This window comes from Cherax quadricarinatus, chromosome 74, assembly GCF_038502225.1.
Source record: "Cherax quadricarinatus isolate ZL_2023a chromosome 74, ASM3850222v1, whole genome shotgun sequence".
NCBI classification, from domain to species: domain Eukaryota; kingdom Metazoa; phylum Arthropoda; class Malacostraca; order Decapoda; family Parastacidae; genus Cherax; species Cherax quadricarinatus.
In genome coordinates, this window is record NC_091365.1 from 16107730 (window position 1) to 16126963 (window position 19234).

At 40.7% G+C, this 19234-nt stretch overlaps 1 protein-coding gene across 1 annotated transcript in view; it reads left to right on the forward strand.

Moving 5' to 3' along the window:
• The window catches only part of su(f) (cleavage stimulation factor subunit su(f)), a 353693-nt gene that overhangs the window by 64305 nt on the left and 270154 nt on the right, over nucleotides 1-19234 (forward strand). The window contains exon 3 of the mRNA XM_070100805.1: nucleotides 17634-17666. Coding sequence (XP_069956906.1) covers nucleotides 17634-17666 — 33 coding nt within the window. The remainder of the gene's footprint in view (nucleotides 1-17633; nucleotides 17667-19234) is intronic.

Genomic DNA, 19234 nt, shown 5'->3' on the forward strand with positions numbered 1-19234 from the left:
AAAAGAAGTAAATGCTAGGGTGTTTGGGAGAGGGGTGGGATTAAATTATGGGGAATCAAATTCAAAATGGGAATTAACAGTTACTTTTTGCTGATGATACTGTGCTTATGGGAGATTCTAAAGAAAAATTGCAAAGGTTAGTGGATGAGTTTGGGAATGTGTGTAAAGGTAGAAAGTTGAAAGTGAACATAGAAAAGAGTAAGGTGATGAGCGTATCAAATGATTTAGATAAAGAAAAATTAGATATCAAATTGGGGAGGAGGAGTATGGAAGAAGTAAATGTTTTCAGATACTTGGGAGTTGACGTGTCGGCGGATGGATTTATGAAGGATGAGGTTAATCATAGAATTGATGAGGAAAAAAGGTGAGTGGTGCATTGAGGTATATGTGGAGTCAAAAAACATTATCTATGGAGGCAAAGAAGGGAATGTATGAAAGTATAATAGTACCAACACTTATATGGGTGTGAAGCTTGGGTGGTAAATGCAGCAGCGAGGAGACAGTTGGAGGCAGTGGAGATGTCCTGTCTAAGGGCAATGTGTGGTGTAAATATTATGCAGAAAATTCGGAGTGTGGAAATTAGGAAAAGGTGTGGAGTTAATAAAAGTATTAGTCAGAGGGCAGAAGAGGGGTTGTTGAGGTGGTTTGGTCATTTAGAGAGAATGGATCAAAGTAGAATGACATGGAAAGCATATACTGTAAATCTATAGGGGAAGGAAGGCGAGGTAGGGGTCGTCCTCGAAAGGGTTGGAGAGAGGGGGTAAAGGAGGTTTTGTGGGCAAGGGGTTTGGACTTCGAGCAGGCGTGCGTGAATGTGTTAGATAGGAGTGAATGGAGACGAATGGTACTTGGGACCTGACGATCTGTTGGAGTGTGAGCAGGGTAATATTTAGTGAAGGGATTCAGGGAAACCGGTTATTTTCATATAGTCGGACTTGAGTCCTGGAAATGGGAAGTACAATGCCTGCACTTTAAAGGAGGGGTTTGGGATATTGGCAGTTTGGAGGGATATGTTGTGTATCTTTATACGTATATGCTTCTAAACTGTTGTATTCTGAGCACCTCTGCAAAAACAGTGATTATGTGAGTGTGGTGAAAGTGTTGAATGATGATGATGAAAGCATTTTCTTTTTGGGGATTTTCTTTCTTTTTTGGGTCACCCTGCCTCGGTGGGAGACGGCCAACTTGTTGAAAAAAATATATATATATATATATATATATATATATATATATATATATTATTTATTTATTTATTTATTTTTATATTTTTATATTTTTATATATTTATTGTGGAACAATAGTAATAAACAATGTTTTGTATTGTTTGTGTAGACAAGTTTTATACACAAACTAATAGTGGTAATGTTTATTCAGTTATTGTGTTGTAAACAATGAGTGTATATTTGAACAATGCACCTTACTTTGGTCTCACAGGCCACATAAGTTACAAAAGAAAAATATTTGAAAATACAAGAAACCTTTGAATTGGAGTAAATAAAAGAATACCAGGTGGGCAGCATTCGCCGCTGTTTCCATACCTGGAGTTTACCTGGAGAGAGTTCCGGGGGTCAACGCCCCCGCGGCCCGGTCTGTGACCAGGCCTCCTGGTGGATCAGAGCCTGATCAACCAGGCTGTTGCTGCTGGCTGCACGCAAACCAACGTACGAGCCACAGCCCGGCTGATCAGGAACTGACTTTAGGTGCTTGTCCAGTGCCAGCTTGTCATGTAGGGGGGTGATGATTAGGGGAATATGGGGGTAAGCGGGGGGAGTCAGTAGGTAGGGGACAGGCGAGGTGGTAGGAGTGAGGTATGCGGAGGTAGGTAGGTAATGTGAGGTTACTGGTGACTACACCTTCACCTCTCATTTCTCTACCCGCCACACTACACTACTCACCCTCTCACTACTTTAACTAAACATAAATAAATGGAGAAAATAACGGGGAAAGTGAATATTACTATTCTACTCAAACACAGTTTATTATTAAGTCTTTGTACAATAATATATTTGGGAACAGAGCATTATTGTGGTTTAGATAAATGGGGTGGTACACATAAGCAGTGAGACAGGGAACACAATCAACTTGACCAAAATGAATGTAACTTACAATATAGTTCAGAGGGCAGTTCATCACAGGAACTAAGCCACAGGTCCCAAGACCTACACAGCACGAGTACTGCGCCAAGCCAGTACTCTGCCCAATGCCTCCAACAGTCTCCTCCAGAGACTTCAGCAGCCTTCTCCCGAGCCCTGCACCCCAGCAGCAGCTCCCCTCGAAGTCTCTGCTCAGAAGCTCTGCACCCCAGCAGCAGCTCCACTCGAATATCCTGATCATGCTCTTCCTTGGGCTTTTATGGTGGTCCAAGCACCCTCCACAACCACGTGTACGACCTGATGCCTAGGTCTGACGCCGTAAAGAACAAAAGACCTCAGACGTGGGTGTGGCTACAGACGTTTGCCAAGGCAAGGTGTGACCATATAATTGGTTAAATTAGGTCTCCCAAGAGACCTCACAAGCCCAGCTGAACTACATCACATCCCCCTTTCTCCTCCAATTTAAAATATCTGAGAACTAGGACAATTTGTCTTAAGTTATTAGACTATTTTAATCCTAATCCCTTAAATCTATTACAATACAAAGACAAAATATATATAATACAAAATTATTCAACTGCATATATTTCCCTCAACCTTCTCATCTGCCACAAGGCAGCGTAATCAGTACACCTCGCAGTTGGTCAGCATAACAGTTGCTCTCTGGTGCAAAGCCTCCTTACCTGTCATTTCTCCTTAAATATTGGGCTCCAGTGCCTTCCCTACTTCTACTAGAAATGCACTAGCCAATGCTAGTCACCCTCGCACATTAACCATTGGGCCAAACCTCTCTAGGCTTCTTTGGCGTGGAAAACTGCTCCAACGGGTTGCATTCTTTCAAGTAACTGCAACTGGACCACTTCACGACCACCAAGGTCGCATTTTCGGCACACTTCACATGCACACTACATCTGAAAATCGAGACAGGGCAGGCATCGCAGCAAAGACCCTCCATTATCCTATGCCACTACTAGGATTCACTGGCCTCATAAAACAAGGCGGCCATACTCACTGGACCGTTTTCAAGGTCACCTTATTTCACACAGGTAACACTAACACTTCTGGCAAGTCAAAGTAGGCTGGGGACATCTCACACTCTCAACTGTCTCTCATGGCTGGCAGGCCATCCCCGCATACTGGTCGTACAGGCTGACCAGCAAGGCAGGATACACCTCCGTACCACCCTTGATAGTAGGCTGGTCCCAGCAGCTGGAGTCCATCTCCGCGGCTCACGTCCTTCCACATCTCCGAGGATGGCAGCTCCTTCATAGTAGATTCTCCTGTCCTGGCACACCAGCCAGAATCCCTCACACACCACTGCAGCATCACTGCCATCTCCTCTTGAGCTAGGCAGCATCGCAGCATCACAGCACGGCCACAGCATATCCATCATCACAGCACGGCCATATCACAGCAGCACATAGCACGGCCGTATCACAGCAGCACACAGCACGGCCACAGCATCGCAGCATGGCTACAGCATCGCAGCATGGTCCCAGCATCACAGCACGGCCGCAGCGTCTCAACATCACAGCACGGCCGCAGCGTCTCAACATCACAGCACGGCCGCAGCATCTCAACATCACAGCAGCACACAGCACGGCCACAGCATTGCAGCATGGCTACAGCATCTCAGCACGGCCACAGCATAGCAGCACGGCTACAGCATCTCAGCAGCATCACAGCAGCCGACATCAGCAGTAGCAGGCTATGGTCAGTTGCTCGAGGTGAGGTGAGGTCACTTCAGGTCATCAACAGCAGGTGCGGTCACCCATCCCTGGCAACTGCGGGTAACTGGCGGTCCGTAGGTAATGGTCACAGAGGCTGGGTGACGCAGACAGACACCCACTACACTGGATGACAGACCAGGGCAGCAATATATCTACTGGGGCACATCAGCTGGGTGACTGGGCATATCAGCTGGGTGACTGGGCACATCAGGTGGACAGCAATCATAGGCAACTCTTCAATGGGTGACAGTTGTGGGTGAGTCTTCCAAGGCGGGCTGGGTGACTTCTCGTTCCTCTGTAAATATTCAATTTCGGCCAGTAATTGCTTCCCCCAAAAGTCTCACCCAAATACTGATATTCTCCACCATTTATCTCAAACCAACAATCAACTCCACCAAATATAATATTACACCCAAACAATTACTCAGACCCACCATCAAAAAAGGACAGTTAAGGTCACTAGGATTATAATATCATACAGATATTCACTTTAGATTTACACACACAAGAAAAAAATGGTAGCATAACATAAGTATGACCGAGCAGTCACAAAATAAGGCACATGGGACTGGTTCCTACTATAAAAATAATAAGAACCACCACCGCTTAGACACCATGTCATGTAGGGGGGGTGATGACTAGGGGAATATGGGGGTAAGCGGGGGAGTCAGTAGGTAGGGGACAGGCGAGGTGGTAGGAGTGAGGTATGCGGAGGTAGGTAGGTAATGTGAGGTCACTGGTGACTACACCTTCACCTCTCATTACTCTACCCGCCACACTACACTACTCACCCTCTCACTACTTTAACTAAACATAAATAAATGGAGAAAATAACGGGGAAAGTGAATATTACTATTCTACTCAAACACAGTTTATTATTAAGTCTTTGTACAATAATATATTTGGGAACAGAGCATTATTGTGGTTTAGATAAATGGGGTGGTACACATAAGCAGTGAGACAGGGAACACAATCAACTTGACCAAAATGAATGTAACTTACAATATAGTTCAGAGGGCAGTTCATCACAGGAACTAAGCCACAGGTCCCAAGACCTACACAGCACGAGTACTGCGCCAAGCCAGTACTCTGCCCAATGCCTCCAACAGTCTCCTCCAGAGACTTCAGCAGCCTTCTCCCGAGCCCTGCACCCCAGCAGCAGCTCCGCTCGAAGTCTCTGCTCAGGAGCTCTGCACCCCAGCAGCAGCTCCGCTCGAATCTCCTGATCATGCTCTTCCTTGGGCTTTTATGGTGGTCCAAGCACCCTCCACAACCACGTGTACGACCTGACGCCTAGGTCTGACGCCGTAAAGAACAAAAGACCTCAGACGTGGGCGTGGCTACAGACATTTGCCAAGGCAAGGTGTGACCATATAATTGGTTAAATTAGGTCTCCCAAGAGACCTCACAAGCCCAGCTGAATTTCATCACAAGCTTTAAGACTGCCAGGCATACGCTGCTCATTTTCTGCCAATTTTGTGCCTCTGTATCTCGGAAGTACTGATGGCAAAACATTTTTTTTAGGCTTAAAACACACTGTAAAATAATCCTAACATTTTGGTAAGGAAATTTTATTTTTTTTTGAATATTTTGTGACAGAAAGACAGTTTCAGAAAGGGGCCTGTGACAGTCAAAGGGTTAATAGACATCTATTGTATTACGCACGCTTTCCATTTTTAGTTTTTATTCGTACAAAAAATAGAAGATTTACTGTTATGCAGTCTACTGCATCATTGTAGTACAGCCTCTCCTCACTTAATGACGAAGTTCCGTCCCTAAGACCACGTCGGTAAATGAACTCGTCGCTGAGCAAAGAGCATAGTATAATGGTAATGGGTTTGTGTCAGCCATCTTTGCTATTGTTTTAATGTCACCTTTGCACCATTTATAACATTTTTTGTATATTTTTAAATGTTTATATTGTAATAAACAGAATAGAGGAAATCAGCTCTAATATACATTATTTTGGTATGCATACAGGTCAGAGAGCCCGTTGTAAGTCTGAGTCATTGGTAAATGAGTACGTTGATAAGTGAGGAGAGGCTGTAATTGTATAATTAATGCCACGGCATTCTTAGATGCATATTAGACTGGCCAGTTGGACGTGTATTGGACAAGTGATGTCATTTGTGTACTCTGGAATATTGGCAAAAATTGAACATGTCCGCTACTTTGAGCTCATTTCCAGGCTACTTTGTCCTGAAACTAATCAGAATCATCTCTATTTCTGTAATATATTTTCTAACTATAAAACCCACAGGAAAATACACCATGAAGTTGCTATTTTAAACCAAAAACACTGCCAGTTTTTTCTCATTTTGCACTGCGTGCTGCAGGATTTTTTTTTATATGGTGCACACTCACTGCATAAACTCTTTCTCTTATATTTAGGAGGTTTTGTGTGCAAGGGGCTTGGGCTTCCAGCAAGCATGCATGAGCATGTTAGGTAGGAGCATATGGAGACAAATGGTTTTTAGGGCTTGATGTGCTGTTGGAGTGTGAGCAAGGTAACATTCATGAAGGGATTCAGGGAAACCAGCAGGCCAGACTCGAGTCCTGGAGATGGGAAGTACAGTGGACCCCCACATACCGATTTTAATCCGTGCAAGAGGGCTCATTGGTATGCGAAATAATCGGTATGCGAATGAATTTTCCCCATAAGAAATAATGGAAATCAAATTAATCCGTGCAAGACACCCAAAAGTATGAAAAAATTTTTTTTACCACGTGAAATATACATTTTCCTACACACAAAGAGAAGGATACATGCACAATAGTAGAGTAGTACATGCACAGTATATATTGTGCATGTACTAGTCTACTAAATGAAGAATAAATGACACTTACCTTTATTGAAGATGCAGCAATGACTGATGAGACACTGTGTCCTAGGAGTGCCTTTTCCTCCTGAGTACTGTAGGTCCTGTTTGGTATTTTCTTCCAGAACATGCCTTATCACACTGTGTATGTCACTACGATTCTTAAATCTCTCAAACCAACCTTTGCTGGCTTTAAATTCACCAATATGAGCACTAGTTCCAGGCATTTTTCCCTGTTCACCTGGGTGTTAGTCGACTGGTGTGGGTTGCATCCTGGGAGACAAGATTAAGGACCCCAATGGAAATAAGTTAGACAGTCTTCGATGACACTGACTTTTTTGGGTTATCCTGGGTGGCAAATCCTCTGGGGTTAATTGTTTCTTGGTATATTCTCAATAAGCCACACCAACAACAGTGCTACAGCAGCAGCAGACGATGCTACAGCAGCAGCAGAAGATGCTACAGCAGCAGCAGAAGATGCTACAGCAGCAGCAGACGATGCTACAGCAGCAGCAGCAGCAGCTGACAGTGCTACAGCAGCAGCAGACGATGCTACAGTAGCAGCAGACGATGCTACAGCAGCAGCAGACGATGCTACAGCAGCAGCAGCAGACGATGCTACAGCAGCAGCAGCAGCTGACAGTGCAGCAGCAGCAGCAGCAGCAGCTGTACCACCAATAGTAGCGATGGTTGATTGGGGTTTATTATACAACCTGGCCAGCTCGGAGACACGCACTCCACTTTCATACTTATCAATGATCTTTTTCTTCATCTCTATAGTAATTCTCACCCTTATTGCTGTAGGGTTGGCACTAGAAGCATTCTTGGGGCCCATGGTCACTTATTTTCCAGATAAAATCACCAAAAACACTGTAATAATACGAAATGTTACGATTGTATGCTTGGATGCTACCACGGAGGCTGGCTGGTAAACAATGCCACCGGCGGAACATGTGAGGCTGGCTAAGGCGCACATTGGACGCGTCTCGGACGAACAGCGGTGAGCGGGTTTTTGAGCGGTATGCGAGGCAAAATTTTTGCGATTAAAGTGAGCGGTATGCGGAATAAACGGTATGTGATGCCAACGGTATGCGGGGGTCCACTGTACAGTGTCTGTACTCTGAAGGAGAGGTATTAATGTTGCAGTTTCATAATTGTGGTGTAAGCACGCTTCTGGCAAGATGGTGATGGAGTGAATGATGAAAGTTTTTCTTTTTCGGGCCACCCTGCCTTGGTGGGAGACGGCTGATGTGTTAATAAAAAAAACAGTAAAGCTTCTCTGAGTGAGCTGAGCTCATGATGTAGTACTACAGGTCTGACACTGGCTTCTAAGCTGTAATGTAACTAATTGACACCACAAGGGTTAATCAGTAAGGCAAATATAATCATAATCTTTATTTCAGCTTGATACAATGGTTGTACAGAGGTGGGTGACATTTAGGTGTGCATGCAGAAAGCCCCTTTGTATGCAGAGCATTTCAGGCAAACTTAAGCCTATCTTAAGGCTAATAAAACAATAACTACACCTACCATCCGACTTACGACTGAGTTCAGTTCTGAGAAACCGGTCTTGAGTCGAAATGGTCATAAGTCGAACTTTACTACTGAATATCAACATCACATTTTTGTAATGACTTTATTTTATTGTTTTATTTTGGTATTTCATGCTTTACTTTACTTTTTATGCTGTTAGTACTGTATTTTATACTGTAAGGTTTAGGATAAACACTGTGTACAACACAAATAGTTGTTTATTTCCCAGAAATTTGGCATAAAAAACACGGTCGTAAGTCGAGTGGTCGTAAGTCGAGTGGTCGTAAGTCGAGCAGGCCGTAAGTCGGATGGTAGGTGTATTTTGATTGCTTATGCGTATACAGTCTCTTATGCACTCATAAAAATAAATTTAGAAATTACAGTGGACCCCCAACATTTGATATTAATCTGTTCCTGAGAGCTCATCGAATGTCGAAAATATCGAAAGTCGAATTAATTTTCCCCATAAGAAATAATGGAAATCAAATTAATCCGTGCAAGACACCCAAAAGTATGAAAAAAAAAAATTACCACATGAAATATTAAGTTTAATGCAATAGAATAATTACAATAACAATAACAATAGATTAATAACAATAGAATAATTGACACTTACCTTTAATGAAGATCTGGTGGTGATTGATGGGATGGGAGGAGGGGAGAGTGTGGATGGTGTTAGTGTTTAGAAGGGGAATCCCCTTCCATTAGGACTTGAACTGGCAGCCTCACCATGCCTTACCACACTGTGTATGCCACTACGATTCTTAAATCTTTCAAACCAACCTTTGCTGGCCTTAAATTCACTCGCAACACCACTAGTTGCAGGCAATTTCTTTACCAAATCATCATGCACTCTGACACACGCACTCCACTTTCGTACTTTGCAATTATCTCTTTCTTCATTTCAATTGTCATTAGCACCTTTTTTCTCGAAGGGTTGGCACTAGAAGGTTTCTTGGGGCCCATGGCTACTTATTTTGCAGAAACAAGCACCAAAAACAGTGATATGGATAATATGGAATGTACCGAATGTATCCTTAGATGCGTGCGCATTGGCTGGCTTGTAAACACTGGCACACACGTGGCAGTTCAGGGCACACGTGGACACGTCTCGTACGAATCGTATCGAATGTCGGGTTTTCCATCGAATGTCAAGGCGAAATTTTTGCTTTAAAATGCATCGAATGTCGGATTTATCAAATGTCGATGCCATCGAATGTCGGGGGTCCACTGTACAAGGAACATAAGAGAATGCATTAGCATATTAGCACATTTTATAATGCATTTATATGCAGTGGAACCTCAAATTTTGAACTTAATCCATTCCAGGAGCTAGTTCTAAAGTCAAAAAGTTTGAAAGGCGAAGCAATATTTCCCATAAGAAATAATGGAAATACAATTAATCCGTTCCAGAAACCCAGAAATATTCACAAAAAAATGCATTTTATAGATAGTATTACATTACAGTTTTGCATAAAAACAATAAATATAGTGTACAATTATTAATAAATTTAAAAAAAATATATAAAATAACATTTTTACTTACCTTTATTGAAGATTGGTGATGGCATCAAGAAGATATCCCGGGAGGAGGAGAGAGGGAGTTGGGGTTATTGTTTGGAAGGGGAATCCCCCCCATAAGGACTTTAGGTTTCAAAGCCCTCTCTGGGGTTACTTCCCTTCTCTGTCTTTTAATACCACTAGGACCAGCTTGAGAGTCACTGGACCCCTGTCTCACAAAATAACTGTCCACAGTCCTCTTTCTGGTGCCTCTTTAAGATTTCCTTAAAATGGGACATGGTTCTGTCACTGAACTTGTTGCAAAGATGGCTTGTTTCAGCTTGCTCAGGGTGGTACTTCTCCACAAACATTTGGACATCATTCCACTTGGCACAAATCTCCTTAATCTTTGAATCGGCATGCAACTTCCTTGCCTTTTCACAAATAATTGTCTCGGAAACACTATCACCTGCCATCTCTTTATCCTTGATCCACACCAGCAACAACTTCTCAACCTGATCGATTGTCTATGGTCTTTTTTTGGTTAGCATATCAACACCTGCGAGAAGTGGGTCATAATAAGCGTGTATGCACCTGGAGAAGAGAGGAATGCAGAGGAGAGAGAGAGATTTTGGGAGATGTTAAGTGAATGTATAGGAGCCTTTGAACCAAGTGAGAGAGTAATTGTGGTAGGGGACCTGAATGCTAAAGTAGGAGAAACTTTTAGAGAGGGTGTGGTAGGTAAGTTTGGGGTGCCAGGTGTAAATGATAATGGGAGCCCTTTGATTGAACTTTGTATAGAAAGGGGTTTAGTTATGGGTAATACATATTTTAAGAAAAAGAGGATAAATAAGTATACAAGATATGATGTAGGGCGAAATGACAGTAGTTTGTTGGATTATGTATTGGTAGATAAAAGACTGTTGAGTAGACTTCAGGATGTACATGTTTATAGAGGGGCCACAGATATATCAGATCACTTTCTAGTTGTAGCTACACTGAGAGTAAAAGGTAGATGGGATACAAGGAGAATAGAAGCATCAGGGAAGAGAGAGGTGAAGGTTTATAAACTAAAAGAGGAGGCAGTTAGGGTAAGATATAAACAGCTATTGGAGGATAGATGGGCTAATGAGAGCATAGGCAATGGGGTCGAAGAGGTATGGGGTAGGTTTAAAAATGTAGTGTTAGAGTGTTCAGCAGAAGTTTGTGGTTACAGGAAAGTGGGTGCAGGAGGGAAGAGGAGCGATTGGTGGAATGATGATGTAAAGAGAGTAGTAAGGGAGAAAAAGTTAGCATATGAGAAGTTCTTACAAAGTAGAAGTGATGCAAGGAGGGAAGAGTATATGGAGAAAAAGAGAGAGGTTAAGAGAGTGGTGAAGCAATGTAAAAAGAGAGCAAATGAGAGAGTGGGTGAGATGTTATCAACAAATTTTGTTGAAAATAAGAAAAAGTTTTGGAGTGAGATTAACAAGTTAAGAAAGCCTAGAGAACAAATGGATTTGTCAGTTAAAAATAGGAGAGGAGAGTTATTAAATGGAGAGTTAGAGGTATTGGGAAGATGGAGGGAATATTTTGAGGAATTGTTAACCCTTTCAGGGTCCAAGGCCCAAATCTGGAGTCACGCACCAGTGTCCAAGAATTTTCAAAAAAAAAAATTATTTTTTCTTATGAAATCGTAGAAAATCTTTTTGTGAAGGTAATAAAACAAAAAGTACGAAATTTGGTGGAAAATTGACGAAATTATGCTCTCGCGAATTTTGATGTGTCAGCGATATTTACGAATCGGCGATTTTGCCGAATTTGACTCCCATTTTAGGCCAATTACATTATTCCAATCAACCAAATTCTTAGCTATTTCACTAGTATTACTTCTATTCTATCGAATGAGCACAAGAAATCGCCAAGTCAACTGTTTCAACTACAAAATAAAGTGATCGGAATTTGTTAATTTGGCCAATTTAACACAAAGTTCAAAATATTCCAATTTCAAAATAGGGTTCAGAATAAACATTGTAGGCATTCCTGGCACTAAACTAACATTTCCTCTGTTCATTAGTTATGTTTTGAGGCTTTACAAATTCCATTTTGATTTTTTATTCACATAATGAATTTTTATTCACACCAAAAAATAGAAGATTTACTCTTATGCAATACTGTAATAATTGTATAAATATCATCACCATATTTGTGAATGTATATTAGACCCACCAGCTGACGTGTATTAGACGTGTGAGGTCGTTTGTTTACTCTTGAATATCGGCAAAAATTTAACATTTCCGCTACTTTGAGCTCAGTTTCAAGCCATTTCCAATGCTAAAACCAATCAAAATCATCTCTATTTCTGTAATATGTCTTCCATTCTATCAAATGAGACCAAGAAATCGCAAATACAACTATAAAAAACATACGAAAAAACACTGCAAAGTTGCTGTTTTAATCGAAAAATCATGATTTCATTTTTTTTCTCTCATTATACACAGTGTGCTGCAGGATCTGTTTTATGTGGTGCACACATACCACATAGATGTATTCTCTCATATCTAGGCCCAAATGTACCACTCACAGTTTATCAGAGTGAGCTGAGCTCATGGCGTAGATCTACGGTTTGGACCCTGAACGTAAAGCCGTAGATCTATGGGACGGACCCTGAAAGGGTTAATAAATGTATGGAAGAGGGTAAGGTACCTAGGGATTGGCAGAGAGCATGCATAGTTCCTTTGTATAAAGGCAAAGGGGACAAAAGAGAGTGCAAAATTTATAGGGGGATAAGTCTGTTGAGTATACCAGGTAAAGTGTATGGTAGAGTTATAATAGAAAGAATTAAGAGTAAGACGGAAAATAGGATAGCAGATGAACAAGGAGGCTTTAGGAAAGGTAGGGGGTGTGTGGACCAGGTGTTTACAGTGAAACATATAAGTGAACAGTATTTAGATAAGGCTAAAGAGGTCTTTGTGGCATTTATGGATTTGGAAAAGGCGTATGACAGGGTGGATAGGGGGGCAATGTGGCAGATGTTGCAGGTGTATGGTGTAGGAGGTAGGTTACTGAAAGCAGTGAAGAGTTTTTACGAGGATAGTGAGGCTCAAGTTAGAGTATGTAGGAAAGAGGGAAATTTTTTCCCAGTAAAAGTAGGCCTTAGACAAGGATGTGTTATGTCACCGTGGTTGTTTAATATATTTATAGATGGGGTTGTAAGAGAAGTAAATGTGAGGGTCTTGGCAAGAGGCGTGGAGTTAAAAGATAAAGAATCACACACAAAGTGGGAGTTGTCACAGCTGCTCTTTGCTGATGACACTGTGCTCTTGGGAGATTCTGAAGAGAAGTTGCAGAGATTGGTGGATGAATTTGGTAGGGTGTGCAAAAGAAGAAAATTAAAGGTGAATACAGGAAAGAGTAAGGTTATGAGGATAACAAAAAGATTAGGTGATGAAAGATTGAATATCAGATTGGAGGGAGAGAGTATGGAGGAGGTGAATGTATTCAGATATTTGGGAGTGGACGTGTCAGCAGATGGGTCTATGAAAGATGAGGTGAATCATAGAATTGATGAGGGAAAAAGAGTGAGTGGTGCACTTAGGAGTCTGTGGAGACAAAGAACTTTGTCCTTGGAGGCAAAGAGGGGAATGTATGAGAGTATAGTTTTACCAACGCTCTTATATGGGTGTGAAGCATGGGTGATGAATGTTGCAGCGAGGAGAAGGCTGGAGGCAGTGGAGATGTCATGTCTGAGGGCAATGTGTGGTGTGAATATAATGCAGAGAATTCGTAGTTTGGAAGTTAGGAGGAGGTGCGGGATTACCAAAACTGTTGTCCAGAGGGCTGAGGAAGGGTTGTTGAGGTGGTTTGGACATGTAGAGAGAATGGAGCGAAACAGAATGACTTCAAGAGTGTATCAGTCTGTAGTGGAAGGAAGGCGGGGTAGGGGTCAGCCTAGGAAAGGTTGGAGGGAGGGGGTAAAGGAGGTTTTGTGTGCGAGGGGCTTGGACTTCCAGCAGGCATGCGTGAGCGTGTTTGATAGGAGTGAATGGAGACAAATGGTTTTTAATACTTGACATGCTGTTGGAGTGTGAGCAAAGTAACATTTATGAAGGGATTCAGGGAAACCAGCAGGCCGGACTTGAGTCCTGGAGATGGGAAGTACAGTGCCTGCACTCTGAAGGAGGGGTGTTAATGTTGCAGTTTAAAAACTGTAGTGTAAAGCACCCTTCTGGCAAGACAGTGATGGAGTGAATGATGGTGAAAGTTTTTCTTTTTCGGGCCACCCTGCCTTGGTGGGAATCGGCCAGTGTGATAATAATAATAATAAAAATCAACACCTTTCGCAACATCAGCTTCCTTGATTTGTTCTTTCTTTGCCAGGATAGAAGCGATGGTCGACTTGTTTTTCCCGTACCTCCTGGCAAGCTCGACAAGTTGCACACCACTCTCATACTTCTGTATTATTTCCTTCTTCACATCTATGGTGTTTCTCACTTTTTTTTCCACAGGGGTACCACTAGCAAGTTTCTTTGGGCACATGGTAGCTTATTTCACAGTCTCACAAGCACTAAACACAATGAATTAATCATAAAATGTTTGAATGAGACCGTAGGTTAGTGTTCACTCAAGCATGAACAAAGCTAGACTGGCTCACGGTGCCTGCACAGAGACGCAGACAGAGTGGGCTGGTGGACAGGTCCGGTACCCGGCAGTTCGAAAGAAGGGGCGAGTTCGATAATAGGGACAAAGTTGGTTCGAAAAAAGCAGTCAAAAGGTGAAGAGTTCGATAAGCGATACGTTCGAAATTTGAGGTTCCACTGTATTTTAATTGTTGTAAGGATTGCTGGTTGGATTATGATTACAGCAGTTGAGACTTCCTTGTCATGTTAGCACATTTTTTAATACATTCATCATATTTAATTGTGAGGATTACAGGTAATGAGAGTAAGAATACAGCCTCTCCTCATTTAGCAATGTACTCTTTTACAGATGAGAGGTGACATTACAGGTGCAGATTACAGGTGCAGAGGTGACATTAAAACAATATCAAAGATGGTTGACATAAACCCACTATCATTATAACATGCTCCTCACTTAGCCACAGATTCGTTTATTGACATGGTCTTAGGAATGGAACTCTATTGTTAAGTGAGGAGAGGCTGTATATAATTTTTCATATGCTTGTGGTAATGAGAATAAGAATATATAGGTTTTTATGTTCATAGTTGAGAGAATTGTGTAGGATGTTAACAAAATTATCATATTTAGCTGTTAGAATATATTAAAGAAAGGTGGTGTTTTTAATGGTAGTTCTGAAGACTTCACAATGAGGCAGCCATTAATAACTTCACAACAGCAGTAACAAACATTGACTGGCACACTGAGCTAGAAATCTATACAGATATTGACGAATGTTTTAAAAATTTTCTAAAAAAGACCCAATACCTTTATAACAAGCACTGCCCTAAAAAAACTAAACAGATGACAGCTAAGAGACTGAACAGTCCCTGGCTAACACCCAGCATTCTCAAATCCATAAATACAAAACACCGATATGAAAAACAGTACAGAATGGGTCACATAACCAGAGACCAAACAAAACGTTACTCGTCAATCCTAACCAGCCTGATAAGAAGGGCAAAAAAATTGTATTATGAGAACAGATTATCCAACTTACGAGGTGATATAAAAAAGACCTGGAAGACCCTATCAGAAATTCTGGGAACAAAAAAGATATCACGAAATAGCGAAATAAAATTAGCAAAATCAGATGAACCCCAACTTCCACCAACAGAAACAGCAAACAGACTCAATGATTTCTTCTCCACTATAGGTCAAAACCTTGCCAATAAAATCCCAAGCTCAGATACCCCACCAAATGACTACCTCACTGGCAACTACCCGAACACACTGTTCCTAGCTCCGACTAACCCATACGAAGTCTCCCTTATTATCAATGCACTGAAAAACAAGGCAGGAGATTTAAATACCTTACCACCCTTTATATACAAAAAAGCGTCACAAGTACTATCACCAATCATTGCAACACTTTTTAACAAATCCATTGAATCCTCCACCTTCCCTACAGTTCTCAAAATAGCAAGGGTCACCCCGATCCATAAAGGAGGAGACCAAACAGAGTTGAATAACTATAGGCCAATATCCAATTTACACCCTCTCTCAAAAATCTTCGAAAAATTAATTCATAAACGAATCTACTCCTACCTCATCTCCCATAACATTCTCAACCCCTGCCAATTTGGATTCAGGCCTAATAAAAATACTAATGATGCTATTATACATATGCTAGAACATATATACACTGCAATAGAGAAAAAAGAATTCCCACTGGGGATCTTCATTGACTTACGTAAAGCTTTTGATACAGTTGACCATGACTTGCTCCATGTAAAATTGTCACACTATGGTATTAGAGGGCACTCCCTCAACTACCTCAAGTCTTACCTCAGCAACAGAAGTCAATATGTGTACGCAAATGGGGCAAGCTCTTCCGCACAACCAATTACAGTTGGTGTCCCACAGGGAAGTGTCCTTGGCCCTCTTCTCTTTCTCCTATACATAAATGACCTACCAAATGCTTCGCAATTACTCAAACCCACACTTTTTGCAGATGACATTACATACGTCTTCTCTCACCCGAGCCCAGTCACGCTAGCCAATACTGTAAACACCGAATTACAGAAAATATCTACCTGGATGAGGACTAACAAACTTACACTAAACATTGACAAAACCTACTTCATTCAGTTTGGCAACAGAGCTACAGATGTACCTCTTAACATAACAATAAACGGATCATCTATCACAAAGCTAACAGAGGGAAAATTCCTAGGAATCCACCTCGATAATAGACTCAAATTTCATACACATATACAACAAATTTCTAAGAAAATCTCCAAGACTGTAGGCATACTATCGAAGATACGGTACTATGTTCCACAGTCAGCCCTCCTGGCCCTTTATCACTCTCTTATTTACCCCTATCTCACCTATGGAATTTGTGCATGGGGCTCAACAACAATTAACCATCTCAGACCACTAATTACCCAACAAAAGGCTGCAGTTGGAATGATAACAAATTCTCACTACAGGCAACACACTCCACCAATATTCAAAACACTCAACCTACTCACCATACAAAACATCCATACTTATTATTGCACCTATTACATACATAGAACACTTAACTCTGATATTAACCCTCCCCTCAAACATCTCCTTGCCAACCTCAACAGAACACATGACCATAACACAAGGCACAGATCACTCTTTGATGTTCCTCGTGTCCATCTCACGCTATGCAAAAACTCAATGCACATAAAAGGCCCTAAAATCTGGAATTCATTACCTGTAAATATAAAAGAAACACTACCTGTTTACAAATTCAAGTCTCTTCTCAAAGATCACTTACTCACTCAAAACCAAATAAATACTGAATAACTGAACCTTATAAATTGTATATCCTATATGTTACTCACAATTATATCACACAAATGTTAAACCTAGGACCCAATCTAACTTTATTATTTTTTTAAATACACTACCTAACAGAATACTCCATTCGACTGAATGTACAGCAATGCAAGCAACCATATGACCTGTCTTTGTAATACTCATTTGTGCTTTATAGTTATCTGTTTACAATAATGTTTTATCCCTGATTTCATCATTGCTTAGTTAATCTTAAGTTAATTTTAAGCCAGCCCGTAATGCTATGCATATAAGTGGCTTTGGCATGCTGCTCTTACCTGTATTTTTTGTACCTCTGTTTGTATGCTTAAATTACTAAATAAAATAAAATAAATAAAAGATGCTGAGAGATAGTGAGACTGGAGATATCTGCCAAATGTGTTACAAGAGCTAATTGTTCATAAATTATTTCTACTCTATACACTATTTTTTTTATGCTAAATCCAACATTTTCTGCATCTATTAATATTTTTTTTTTATCTTTTCAGATGAGGTCTTATAATTTTGAGAAAGTGGAAAAGGTATGTCAAATATTATTTCCAATGACTTTTTTTTTTTTTTTAAATAAAACTTGCATATTAACTTGTAGTTTATTTTTAAAGTAATCTCGAGAGCTAATTATGTTTCCATCTTGAAGGTCCCAAGCTTGGATCAGTTTAGTTTGTTGTCAGTGTGTGGGAGTGTTTGTTGTACATGTATTACACTTGTTGCATGGTTGTGGTTAAGGTGTTACATAGTGTTCGGACAGTTGTGAATTAGAGGCCATGGGTGGACCTGAAGAGTGGAAAAAACCTCAGGAAAAATGGTCACAAGTATGTGCATATGGGGGTGTATGATACATGGAGATAAATATTTTTTGTTTTCAGTGTTAGGTTAATACAAGGGAATAGGCTTGTATCGGTGTACTATTGTGATAGTGAAAGCTCTTGGAGAAAAACAAGCTTTCATTAATCATTCTGTATATCATGGATCATTGTTCCTATAAGTTTACATATACACACTTTTTAATTGGAATTGCAGAAGCAAAAATTGATCTATGTGAATATGGCAAAAAGTGGAGAAGTGGAAAGTGCAACAAATGACAGTTCTTAAATAGAGCAGTAAAGAAGGAAATTGTAAAAAAAAAAAAAAAGTGCAAGTTATTGCAAGGAACTTTCCAGAACAGTGGAAGTTTTGTTGTGCAGAATGTATAAAAAGTTAACATGGATAAAATTGAGGAAGAGAAGCAAATTAATATGATGAAGAATGGTATTGTCTGCATTACATATTTGTGGCACAGCACTAAATTTGCAGCTTTAAGCTATTCAGCATTTTACTAAAGTGTCTCCCATTAGTAATTTGGAATATTGACAGGTTTTTGAGGTTTTTGTTTAAGTTTGGGGGCAAGACCCCTAAATTGAAGCACAACTATAAAATTTTGTTGAAAATGTTCATTAGATATCCTTCAGTCTTTGCTCATTCTTTTTTACAAATATGAATATTACTTTGGGTAAATAAATAATATTGTAGAAATAACAGTCTTAAAAATATGCCTGACCTCAGAACTGAAGTTGTATTTCAATAATTACGCTGGTGACAGGTCTCTGGATACACTATTTATAATTTCCTGAGTGGATGAAGGTTTTATTCTGGTGCTGCTCAATAGTATTATTGGTCTTGTGTGTGGTATTACCAAAAGTATTTTAAAGATTCCTGAAATCTCTTCTTTACGAACAATGTATGCACAGCTGAGTATTGTTGGTAAATCTTGGGTAATTGACTTTGCTTTGCTCATGTGTGTTTTTATTCTCTGAAGCTAGCAGCTGCTTCTCTCTCAGGTAGTATGGTACTTCTGGCTTTTCTTCCTACCTTATCACCTTGCACTTATTAGAAATGAGTTTGGGTAGCCACATACTGGGCCATTCTTATAGTTCATCCAGTTAGTTTTTCAACATTTTGTAAGATCCTCATTTATGCATATTTCCTAGAAAACTGTAGGCATTCCTTCATACTGGGTATGAGTAGGGGGTTTCCTGCAACATGATGTGGTAGGTGGAGGTTCTTCTGCAAGCGGTGAGGGATTCACTGAATTGAGGAGTTCAGGATACAT